The sequence below is a fragment of the Myotis yumanensis genome, unplaced genomic scaffold (assembly GCF_028538775.1).
Source record: "Myotis yumanensis isolate MYYU_CA2020_CCGP unplaced genomic scaffold, mMyoYum1.0.hap1 SCAF_4, whole genome shotgun sequence".
In the NCBI taxonomy this organism is placed as follows: domain Eukaryota; kingdom Metazoa; phylum Chordata; class Mammalia; order Chiroptera; family Vespertilionidae; genus Myotis; species Myotis yumanensis.
The window spans coordinates 104226543-104239194 of record NW_027223755.1 but is presented as its reverse complement, the minus strand read 5'-3'; the positions used below and the strand labels follow the sequence as shown (position 1 = coordinate 104239194).

The 12652-nt window shown below is 61.3% G+C and overlaps 1 protein-coding gene across 1 annotated transcript; it reads right to left on the bottom strand.

Moving 5' to 3' along the window:
• Positions 1 to 848: 848 nt before the first annotated feature.
• IL9R (interleukin 9 receptor) lies at positions 849 to 11111 on the bottom strand. The gene is made up of 9 exons (XM_070413801.1): positions 11084 to 11111; positions 7399 to 7500; positions 6978 to 7089; positions 6678 to 6856; positions 5889 to 6034; positions 5255 to 5456; positions 4716 to 4821; positions 2851 to 2935; positions 849 to 1340 (listed from the first exon to the last, which is right to left on the bottom strand). The coding sequence occupies exons 1-9, from the start codon at positions 11109 to 11111 to the stop codon at positions 849 to 851; spliced, it is 1452 nt and encodes a 483-aa protein (XP_070269902.1).
• Positions 11112 to 12652: the final 1541 nt, after the last annotated feature.

Here is a 12652-nt window from a genome sequence, read left to right as displayed (position 1 = left end):
TGGGGGTCGGAGCCGCTGCCCAAGCCGAGGCACTGCCCGTGGCTGGAGAGAGCCCTTCCCTGTGTTCTCGAGGCCCTGCAGCCCCTGGAGACAAATGTCTGTTCTCCAAGCCGCGGAGTGTGTGGCCCTCGGTCATGTCACTCAGGAGGCTGTGCAGGGGCCCTCTGCTCTGTCCCCCTCTCTCCTCAGGTGGGGGTTAGGGGCAGGGCCCTGCACACGCCAGGCCACTGCTGGGTGCTCACTTCCAGCCGCCGTGGGCCACAGCTCTCAGCCTCCGGGGCCCGTGATAGATGAGGGCAGGAGGGGTGGGGTTGGCCTCAGCTGGAGCTGGTGCTATTCCAAGAGCCCAGAAAGCCCAGGAGTGGCCAGGCCCCCACCCTGCCCCTCTCTGGGCCGCCCCCACTACCCCTAGCAGCGTTGTGACAGCTACTACCCGCCCTTTAACCTCAGATGCCTCAGGAAGGCACAGAAAGAGGACACCCCGGCTGGTCACAGCATCTCACCTGTGTCCACTGGGCCCAGGCTGGCCTTTAAGGGGCGAGGGCAGAACAGCCCTCTTCTCAGAGGAGCCTGGGATGGAGCCAGAAAGCAGAGGCAGGATGCGGGGTGCAGAGGCCCGGCCCCACAGGTGCTCAGTTGAGAGGAGGGAGGAGGGGCCTCCTGCCTCCATCCAGACGGGCGTCTGGCCCCTCTGCAGGCCGTCCAGTGCCAGCCAGGGGTCCGCTCCGGAAGCTTCAGTCCGTTTTCCCCAAAGTGGACACGACGCAGCTGGCCGAGTCGGGGCTCGGGGACTTTCAGGACCGCGCCCACTGTGTGCCGAGGATGGGAGACGGACACGCCCGGGGTCCTCATGCAGCCTGTTCTTCGGGGTCTGGGTCCTGACCGAGACCAGCTCCCACATAGCTACCTCCTTGCCTGGCAGCCAGGCTCTGCTGGTCGCAGGACAGTCCGAAGGCCGAGGCGTAGACGGGCCCAGAACTCTGCCCACTTCCTGGGAGAGGTAGGGGGCGGCTCCCCCCGTAGCAGCCCAGGGCACAGTAGTCGCTGCTGCTGCCCTCCGACTGGGGGCGCGCCGGCCTGGCAGGCCTCGCGGGCACCCACTCCTCCTGCGGCAGGTAGGCGGGCAGCTGCTCTCCCCACTCCAGGGCTGCAGGCAACTCCTCTGCCGGGAGCCCGGTGCCAGGGCCCTCCTCCTCCAGGCCCACGAACGGCCAGGGATCCGCCGGCTCGTAGGTAAGCAACGCAATGGCCTCCCGGGCGCTGGACTCCGAGGCTCCTTGGGCGGCACCGACACCCCCCTGGCTCGGCAGCGCGCCAGCTCTGTGGGTCCCTGTCCAGATCTGGAACAGAGCGTGGGGCTCAGGCAGCGCGATGGACTCGCCTGGAGCAGCCTCCCCTCCTCCCCCAGGAAGCTCTCCCGACACCCATACCCAGAGGCCAAGCAGCACCTGTGCCCTGTCTCCCCCCCCCCCCCCCACGTGCCAGCCCAGCCTCAGCAGGGGACCCCAAGTTCCTTCAGGCCCCTCCCCCTCCCCCAGCACAGGGCCTGGGCTCACAGCAGCCAGAAATGGGGTGGGAAGGGGAGGGGGAGGGAGGGAGGGGGAGGGCCAAGGAGAACCGAGCCAACCTCTGCCTGCTGCTCCGGGCACTTTCAGCAACTAGAGCTCCCGACCCCCCACTCCCGCCCTCACACACCCACCAAACACTGGAGATGCTGTTGGAACTGGAGCCTTTGGGTTGAGGCAGGCACACCTGCACCCCTTCCTGGGGCCACAGGAGGCAGCCCTTCCCACCCACACACCTCCCCCCACCCCACCCCCACCCCCCTCCAAAAGGAAGCTGCTCCCTGGGTGGGACCAGGAGCCTCCAGCAAATGCACCACACACACCTTATCCTCCCTCTGTCCCCAGGCAGGGGTGGTGGTTCTACCGAGAAGGGGCGGGTGCCCGCAGCCCAGGGGCAATCACAATCTCGTCCTACTCAGCCTTGGTCCCAGCTGCCCAGGGGGCCTTGTCCCACCCACTGCCCCGGGGAAGAGGTGGACCCCACCAAGGACAAGGGGCTCCCCTTTAAGCTTCAAATGATACTTTTGGACGACTCGTGACGGGAGGGGGTGCCTGGGAAGGGCAGGTCTGAGGACCCAGGAAGCACTGCTTCTGCTCCTTCGATCAAAGTGAGGGGCCTGAGCGGGTGGGAGCACCTCCTCCCCACCCATCCCGCCTGTGCCGGGAGCAGCAGGGAGGGGACCGGTCTGTGCAGAGTCTGAGGAGTCCTCCAGGCTGTTCCCAGCTTGCCATGGCCCTGCGGGCGCCCCCCAGGGCTCCACAAAGGGGGAAAGTGAGAGTCTGCTCACTGGTCCAGGTGCCAGGGTGCTACCAGGGCTGCGGGAAGGGCCAGGCACTCCACCATGGCCAGCAGAGCAGTGCCCCGGGCCAGTGAGCCCCAAGGACAGCTCACACACTAGAGACCCTCCCCACAGCCGCCACACAGACACCTGGACATGGAGAAAGGACGAGGCGGCAGGTGCAGACAGCCCCGGATTTACCTCCAGGGGCTGCTGCGATCCAGCGGACAGATAACATCATAAGAACCTTTACATTTTTTTCCATCAACAATGGAATTAGAGACATGAGCACAAAAAGAAATAAGCAATAGAAAGCACAGTTCCTTTTTTTTTTTTTTTACCCATTTGAGACACCGTGTATAAATTTAAACCCACTCTATATACCCAAAAAGCTCAAAGCACTGAGAAAGGTCCCCACGTGCCCCCCAACCCTCACCCAGAGCCCACATCCTGAGCCGGCCAGGCCTCTGGGCAACCCCTGCCCTCCCCGCCCGGCGGCCCCGCACCTGGAAGTTCCCGTGGTGCACACTGTAGAGAGGCTGGAAGAAGGGCACCGGGGACGGCACGTTGTGGCGAAGGGTTCTCTTCACCCTGAGCCAGGAGAGCACGGTCAGAGGCCTGCCCAGCCCCGGAAGCCGGGCCCCAGCAGGGAACTCAGCTCTTCCCACCAGCAGGCGGCCAGCTCTGCCCCGTCCACGCAGCTGCCACACTCCCTCCTCCACCCAGTCCCAACCTGCTCTCGGGGAGACCCAACACCTGGCCCCGTGCCTCCCTGGCCATGGCACTGGTTTATACCAACACGTGTGTGCTTTGCAGGGTGCGTTTGATGGTGAGTTTGGGGCCTGGGGCAACCAGCTGTGGTCTCAGCCCACAGAGGGAGCCGGCACCTCCAGGGACCCCAGCTGCCATGAGCAGGCAGGTGGCGACCCCTTCCCTCCCGACTTCTCCCAGACCGGCCCGGTCTGGGCCCACTGGCCCTCCCCGCACGGACGCAGCACAGGGCTCCAACCCAATAGTCCAGATCACCTTTGCCCGCCTCCCCTGGGACCCGGAGCCCCTAGCTGCCCACCTCAGGGGTGGCGCCAGGAGTCACAGCTCCTCTGCCCCGGTGTCCCCTCGGTTTCCCTTCCTACGACCCCGGCAATTCCCTCCACTTTGCTCTCTCTACTTCTCACCCCAGCTCTTGGCTCCGAGGACAAGCCCAGCACCCTCCTCTACCTCTCGGCCCAGCACCCCTCTTCCTCACCACTCACCCACCCCATCGCTCTCTTGGTCCGCATCCTGTCTCTACACGGCCGCACCTGGCCGCCTCCCGTGGGCCCTGACAGGTGTGATGGCCCATCTCCATCTGTTCTCTGAGGCCACCAGGTGCCTGACGCTGTGTGTTCACAGGCTGTGTTAACAAGGGAGCAAAGCACCCAGCACCTCCAGGGGCTGGAGACAGGGCCTCAGCGACCTGGTCCCGGTGACTTTGGGTCCCTCCTCAGCTCTTCAAGGTCACACGGCCCCCTCCCCCCCCCCCCCCCCACACACACACACACACTTCAAACCCAGCAACTTGGAAACTCCCCGCCCCATCCAGGACCTGACGGTGGGAAAGGGAGGAGCAGAGGGGAGCATTGCTGGTTTGCCCTCCGCACCCACTTATCACACACATCGACATGCACACACAGTCACATGCACACACAAATACACACAAAACACATTCACAAACATGCACACAGTCACATGCACACACAAATACACACAAAACACATTCACAAACATGCACACAGCCACATGCACACACAAATACATACAATAACACATTCACAAACATGCACACAGCCACATGCACACACAAATACATACAACACATTCACAAACATGCACACAGCCACATGCACACACAAATACACACAAAACACATTCACAAACATGCACACAGCCACATGCACACACAAATACACACAATAACACATTCACAAACATGCACACAGCCACATGCACACACAAATACACACAATAACACATTCACAAACATGCACACAGCCACATGCACACACAAATACACACAATAACACATTCACAAACATGCACACACAGCCACATGCACACACAAATACACACAATAACACATTCACAAACATGCACACACAGTCACATGCACACACAAATACACACAAAACACATTCACAAACATGCACACAGTCACATGCACACACAAATACACACAATAACACATTCACAAACATGCACACAGCCACATGCACACACAAATACACACAAAACACATTCACAAACATGCACACAGCCACATGCACACACAAATACACACAAAACACATTCACAAACATGCACACAGCCACAGGCACAGCCCTTGGGTACCGACCTGGGTGACAGCTTGAACAGGAGGTAGGTCAGGCTGGTCAGCAGGAGAAAGACGGACATGGCGACAAAGGTGCTGTCGGGCTGCCTCAGAGGCGAGACCAGGAGGCCTGAGAGCAGGAAGGGCCCAGAGCTGTGAGCAGCCTCAGCACCAGGACGTTCCCCCAAACCCACGTGGCAAAGACACCCCCCGAGTGCCCCGGGCCTGCGTGGGGAGCTGGGATGGGCCTGGAGGTCTGCACGATGCCTGCTAAAGCGCCTGGGTGACTCGTGCACCCTGGCCTCACCGTCCCTCCTGCCAGGCCATTGGGTCAGGGAGCACCGCCAGCCCTCCCTAAGGCTGCCCCTCTCCCCCGCAGCTGAGCCAGGACTCCAGGTTCCTGGGAAATCCGAGCTCGGCTGTGTTTGCGTCCTCCCTGCACCCTGAGACCTCAGGGCTGTGCTCACCTGGGGCTTGACTGCCTCAGGGACGGTCCCAGGAGTAAAAGGGTGGGAGGGGAGGCCCAACGGGACCCCCAAGGGACAGCAGCCCCGAGCACCCACCTGGTCTCTGGGGAGACGGGAAGCTCACGGGCCGGCTCCACTCACTCCAGGGGCCCTCGTAGCGCTCCTCCTCGGCCATGGCGTCCTCCAGGTTGGCCATCTGGACACGCAGCCTGGCCTCATAGGTGGAACCAGGGTCCAATTCCGCAGCCTCAAGGATAAGCCAGGTCACCCCAACAATGTGACCCTTGTGCCGGGCCCGCTAGGGGGTGGAGGACAATCAGCAGTTGCTGAGGGTGAGACTGGGTCCGCCAGCCCTTGAGGACGTACACACGCACACTGGGGCACACTCACCACACGCATGTGCACACGGCACACTCACGCATGTACGCACGCACATACCCACAGGCACACGCCTACACTCTCCTACCTGCATGCTTGCTCACACATGCCCACACACAAACATGCTCACCACCCTCACTACACGCATATGCACATAGGCATGGCCTGTGAGCACTCACATATATCCTGTTCAGGCATACCCAGGCACACTCGTACACAGACATACAAACACGGGCATGCGTGCACACACGTTCTCTGGGCTCTGGTCACCTCCCTTCTCAGAGTCCCCCTCAGCCTCTCCCTGTGTGGAATGAGGAGAGACCGGCCCCCCGCTGGCCAGCCCGAGCGTTACCTCCCAAGCCTCCTCCTGCCTCTTGAAGGCCAGCTCATAGCTGAGCAGCGAGGCCAGCGGCTCCAAGCCAAGGCTGACGCCCCAGGTCAGAAGACAGGAGTCGGAGCTGACATTGCTCTGCAGGTCGGAGGGAGGGTCCAGCTTCACTAGAACAGGATGAGGCCACGTGAGTGTGTCGGCCAGCTGCCCAGGGCTGGGGCCGGACGGGACCCTGCAGCCTGCCCAGGGCTGGGGTCTGACGGGCCCCTGCAGCCTGCACGGGAGGGTCTGATGGGCCCCTGCAGCCTGTACCCGGGGTCTGACGGGCCTCTGCAGCCTGCACAGGGCTGGGCTCTGACGGCCCCTGCAGCCTGTACCCGGGGTCTGAAGGGCTCCTGAGGCTGCCCATGGCTGGGCTCTGACAGGCTCCAGGGCATGTTCAAGGCCCTCGCAGACCAGGGGCCTCAAGGGAGGCTGCTCCAGGGAAGCCCCAGGTGAGACAGCACAGCAATGGCTCCTCCAGCCCCTGCAGCCAGACAAGGCGACTCTCGAGGCGGCCTTCCCTTTCCCTCAGGAGCTGTGTGTCATGGGGCTCCTTCCTGCTGTGACTGACGTGCATTTCAAGCTGCAGCCCAGGCCCAACTCAAAGCTCTGTGTCTTCATCGTCCCTTGGAACCAACCCCTCCCCTCGCGGGCCCAGCCTCTCCCAGCCCGGGCTCCCTGGCAGGGCCCAGGACACTCAGGAGGCACGGATTCCCCAACAGGAATGTTTCTGACCGCAGCGGCCAAGGTGCCCACCCCAGGCCTCACCGTGTCTCCGGGGCAGGTACTGGGGGTCCACCAGGCTGACCTGCTCCTTCCCAGAGATGTGACGGTGCAAAGTGATGGTGAAGTTGTCGGAAGGCACAATGACCTCCTCGGGCGGCAGGACCACGGTGCACGCGCTGCCCCGGAAGACACACCTGTGCTTGGTGTCCGGCGCGAGGTTGCTAGAAAGAGTGTGCATCAGCACCAAGACGCTGCCGCGCCGGCCTGGCCCCTGCTGCTGTCACGGCGACCCCGTCCTTCCCCCTGCCCTCTGCCCAGGTGGGCCTGGCCCCGCACCCTCACCTGGTGAAGAGGAGCCAGGGGCTGGGGCCCTGGCCCAGCTCTGGGGCCGACCAGTGGCAGTCAATCCTGAGGATGTTGTTGGTAAGGCAGGTGAAGGTTCCAGCCCCCCGCCCTGGGAGCAGTGACCACTGGGAGTCCACAGAGGCTGCTGCGGGCAGGGAAGGGGGAGGGGAGGCTCTGGAAGCTGACACCCTAACAGGGCGGTCCCCAGGGAATGACAGCAGGAGAATTCATCAGGGCAGGGCTGGGAGGTCTGGACAGCGATGCTCTGGCCCACGGCACGTGGGTGGGACTGGAGTCCAGGCTGGTCCCTGGAGGGCAGGTCCTAGCACAGTTCGGCCACACCCTCCCCGAGGAGTTTGACGGGCAGCCTGCCCCGCGGCCTCCCCCACCCGCCTCACGCGGTCACTAGGGCCCTCACCTCCTCCTTCTCCGGGCACCGAGACTCCCAAGCCGACCCAGAAGCAGACCCGGAGCCAGGTGCCCATCCCTCGCGTCAGGGCTGCCCTCTCCAAGGTCCAACCTGCAAGGGATGCTGCCCGTGAGTCCCTCCCTGTGAGGAGCGCTCCCCACGGTGCTCTGAATGGCTCGCCCCCTTCACACTCACGTGTCCTGTGAACACAGTTGGGCACCGCTGTCCGAGCTGCACCAACAAGCCACCAGGCTCAGGTCAGTCGACCTGACAAAGACTCGAGGCTGCAGCAGACAAGAGGGGACCCTCACACTCAGCTGCGTGTCCGAGTCTGCCTGGAAGGCTCCTCTCTGGGGCCAGGTCCTCTGCCAGCCCAGTCCCTGGCCCTGGCCCAGGTCCCATCCTGGACTCCGTGGGGTCTTGCCTGGTGGACTGTGGAACATGCATTACCCACTGGAATTCCCACCAGACTTGTGAGGCAGGGAGCTGGCTCCCAGGCCAGGGAAGTGACTTGCCAAGGGTCACAAGGCCAACTTCTACCATCGCCTCTCTCCCCGTGTCCCCTTCAATTACGGCCTGTCCCAGCGCTCCGCTGCAGGAGGGCGGAGGGTGGCAGGGGGTGTCCATGCAGCAGCGGGCACCTCCTAAACTCTGTGCCACACCCCATTCAGAGGTGCTAGGCCCCTGGGAGAGCAGAGGTTAGTGGAGACTCGGGCCTGGGTGTTAGGCAGTCCCTGGGTGCCGTGCAGGGAAGCCGCTGGTACCCTATCACCCCGTTTGCAGCTCCAGATGGCGCACTGATAGCCCCCAGGCAGGAAGCAGGGTCCGCCTGGTTACGCAAGCCTGATGGGTGATAAGGAGGCCGAAACACTGTAGACACACACACCGACCTCAGCACACATGCTCCAGGAAGCAGACAGCTCTCCAACCCTCCGTGTCCCCGCAGACTATCTATGTACCCACAGGCCAGACCCTGTGCAGATCAGGAAGACCTCACCCTTCCCTAGAACGAAGTGCCACCGGTGCCCTTAGCCACAGCGCTCGTCTGCAGCGTCTGCCCCTCCTGCTCAGTCACAGGTGGAGGTGGGGAGCCGCCTGACCACAACTCACTCTCGGGGCGTGTGAAGACGGGATCAGAGTGAGCACCAGGACCGGGGGGAGCTCGGGCCCCAGGGTGGAGGGACACGTGCATCTGTGCAGAAGCAGGCCAGCTCAGCTCAGGCTCATCCAGGAGCCAGGAGCTCAAGAGCATGGAATACAGTGGCTCCAAGCTCAGCAGGCCCGGGGGCCAGGACCTGCCCTGGGGAGCAGTGGAGGGTTGGGTGGGATTATCCTGGGGGGCAGGGGGGTCCTTGCTTCTCCTTGGCAGAGAACCCCTCTGTCTATACCTAGAGAGCTGGCTGGAGTGGGGCCACCACCCTCCCACAAATGAGGAAACTGAGGCCCAGAGAAACCAGGCACCTGCCCAATACCTGGCACCTGGCACCTCTGTTCTTGGCTCCCATTCAAGCCTGTGAGCTCACAGGGTACATTGGTCTCTCTCTTCAGGGCTCCTCAAGCGAGAGGCGGGACATTATTGAGGCAGGGCCACCCCCGCCCTTGACAACAGGCACGGGGCCAGGTGGTGCAGAAACCCCTCCTGCTTACTGGCTGGTCCTGCAGAAGGCATTGGGATGACGCCGTGAGGACCAATCACTCTCAGGGGTGGCTGTAGAGCAGCAAGAGATGACCCCTTGAACAGAGATGCTCCCTAAGACCTCTAGTCCTGTGGGAGCCTCTCCCCATAGCCCCCCATCTCCTCCATGGCCTCGGGGTCCAGGTCAGCTTGCCTGCCATGGTTTCCTGGACCATCTGAAAGTCGTCGGCTGCCTCGCAGCTGGATCCCTGCCTCAGGACCCACAGACACCACAGGGCCAGACCACTCAGTCCCTCAGCTCCCCGGCCCAGCCAAGGCAGGCAGGCTGGGGGCTGGCGGGGACCCTAGGATCCTTGGTGGCACCCCCTCCAGTCGGCTTCACACCAGTCACTGCGCCCACTTCCTGCCCCTTTAACACGGAATCTGTTTTCTAGTTTTCGTGGAGAGGGAGCGATACCCCTGCTATTCTCCCTGGCAGACAGAGGGGGTGAGGTGGACGCTGCTAATTAAACGGGCGCTTGTCCTCTGTCTTCTCTCTGCCCTTCCTGCTTGGGAGGACGGATAAATTCAGGCCCCACCCCATCCCACCCCCAGAACTGCTGGAGCCTGGGGGACACGGGGACTGAGCTAGGAAATGGGACCAGAAGTGGGAGTGGACCCCACCTCCCCCTTTGGGTCACACAAGCACATGTGGGCCCCCCCTGCCCCGATGGCACCGATGGGACCCCGGATGCTGCTGGGCAGTAGCTGCTGAGGACGCTGTGCTTCCTGTGGGTGCTCAGTGGGTGGGAAGGACAGGGTGCATAGGTCAAGGCAGCTGCAGGAAGGGGAGGGTGGCCCCCAGGATGGTGAGTGGGAGGGGCGCTCCATCAGGGGCGCATGTCTGGGAAACATGGACACAGCGGGCAGGAGCTATGGGAGAGGTGAGGGCTGGACCCACAGGGCCTCAGGTGGGTAAGGGCGCACACAGAGGGCGGGGCTCAGGGCAGAGGAGGGAGAGGCTGAGGATGGAGTCAGAGGGGCAGAGGGGAGCCTCGGGAGCGCACGTGGTCCCTGCTGGTCTGCGCTCCAACCCTGGCTCCCTGTGGGCCTTCTCACACGGATCCCCTGCCTGGCCTCCTGCCCCATCACAGGCCTCTTCCTCCGGGAAGCCCTCCCTGAGCACCCCAGCCGGTCTCCCCAGCAGACAACGGGAGCAGAAAGCCAGCAGTAGCCATGGGTCAGGGCTAGAATAAGGGTGTTGACACAGTTCTCTTTGGGGGTCTTGGAGGCTAAACGGGGAATCTAACACCCCTCCCCTGCCAGCACCTTCCCCAGTGGCCCTGGCTGCCCCTTTGCAGCCCCCCACATCAGGCGAGAACCTGTCTGATTTATGTTGTGCCCCCTGCACCCACCCTAAATGTTCAAGAAACACACCCTGAAACCCCTGCAGAAGCTGCCCTGCTTCTAGTCAGTGCGAACGCTGTGGGCCCCTGGGAAGGGCGCTCTGGACATTATTGAGCAGAACCTTGCTCCCTTCCTCCGCTTGGCTGAACAAACCCTCAAATCCCACCCCCACCGCGGCCCCTCCCTCAGCTCCACGGGGGGCTATCCCCAGACTCCCCGCTCCTCTTTGCCCTAAAGCCCCCAAAGGCATGAGGATGTGGAGACACTGCCACCCCAGGGCCTGGACCTCATCTCCACCCTTGGGCACAGCTGGGACCATCCCCTGGAATGCCCATCTCACCCACCCGTGCCCCCAGGGTTCGGCTCAGCCACCGGGGGAGCAGAGCCACTTCCATAGAGAAACCGCCTGACAAACGCAGTGCCCTGCCCTCTGCCCGGCGGCACCCACGGCCCCTACAGGCCTGGACGTGACAGGTGCCAGCTGTGGCCAGCAGTGCCACTCTGCTGTCCCTGGAGGTGCCCCAGGCAAGGACACCGGAGGAGGTAGAACTCGGGGGTGCTCCCGGGCACCCCCTTCCAGGGCTCACGCCCGGGGAAGGCGGCTGCCGGCCCTCCCTGTGTCTGAGGTGCGGGCTGACATGAGTGGGTGGGACGTTCCCGTTACACACTCACCTTCCCAGACGCATCTGCTGGGTCCCATGGCAGGACAGTCCCTGTGCTGGCGGCAAAGCCCCTCGGCCTGATCCAGGAGATAAGTGCCCGGGGGCGGTGACGCAGCCTCAGCCTCGCACGGCAGGCTGACACAGGCCGCCCACACCTAAACCACGAGCACAGTGAAACAGCCATCCGGGGGGAGGGGGGTGGGGGAGTGGGGGGGGGGTGACTGTCACCACTCTCATAAGCCCAGGAATTATGAGGTGGGACCACTTTGATTCCCTGTGATGCTGAAGGTTGCCCCAGGCACTTTGGCGACTTGTCCAGTGATTGGCGGGTGAGCATCTGTTGTATTCGTCCCCGGGGACACCACTGGGTGCCTTACCTTGGTCCCAGGAGGCGAGGACCGTGGCCAGGCACAGGGCAGCGCCTGGTCCCCTTCCTGGCTTCTCTGAGACCAGAGGGGCAGACTGCTCTCCAGCAAGGCAATCTGGGAGCCACGGGATGGAGAGGGCGGGAAACATAAAAAAAAAGTCAGCGTCTGTTAAAGGAAACAGTACAGAAGGAAATAACAGTGGGAGTTGCCTTTTCTCTCCCCCCAGGGGTAGCCCTTGTGAGAAGGCAGGCACAGTCCCGCCAGACATTTCTAAGTTCAGATGCACATTTTTTTAAATTTTGTTATTGATTTCAGAGAGGACGGGAGAGAGAGAGAGAGAGAAACATCAATGATGAGAGAGAATCATTGATCGGCTGCCTCCTGCACACCCCTTACTGTACACCCACAACCTAGGCATGTGCCCTTGACCGGAATCGAATCAGTCCACAGGCCGATGCTCTATCCACTGAGCCAAACCAGCTGGGGCTCAGGTGCATTCTTAATGGACTCATACTGTGCTCTGAGCTTCACAGCCTCCTTGTGCCTCTGGCTATTTTCAACACTTTCCAGGTCAGCACAAAAACACACCTTGTGCCTTTAACGGTTGTACATGCTGTGGTTTCATAGTCCCGCCAATGGCTGTTTGTTGCCTATATATGCTATTTGAATTTTTATTGAGATATAATTTACATATAATATTCTATTAGTTTCAAGTGTATAGATGCTATTTTAAATGAAGGTAGTGAAAAATTCTGGGCATGGATCTTGAATCACCAGAACGAGTGCTTCTGTACAAAAAATGGCTACGGTGGAATTGTAGGTCTAAGGTTCAGCATTTTAAAAAATTTATAGCTATTGCTCTGGCCGGTATGATTCAGTCGGTTGGAGCATTGTCCCATACACCAGAAGGTCGCGGGTTTGATTCCCAATCAGGGCACATATCCAGGTTGCAGGTTCAATCCCCCAGTCAGAATGCACACAGAAGGCAACCCATTGACGTACCTCTCTCACATCAATGTTTTTCTCTAGCTCTCTCTCTAAAATCAATCCTCTCTTTCTTCATCCCTCTCTAAAATCAATTTTTTAAAAATAATAAAAATTAAAAGTAAATCTCACCGTTAAAAAAAAAACCCATAGATACTGCCAAGTGACCCTCCAAAAATGTACCAACTTCTACTCCCACCAGAAGTGTGAGAATGCCTGTGACCCTC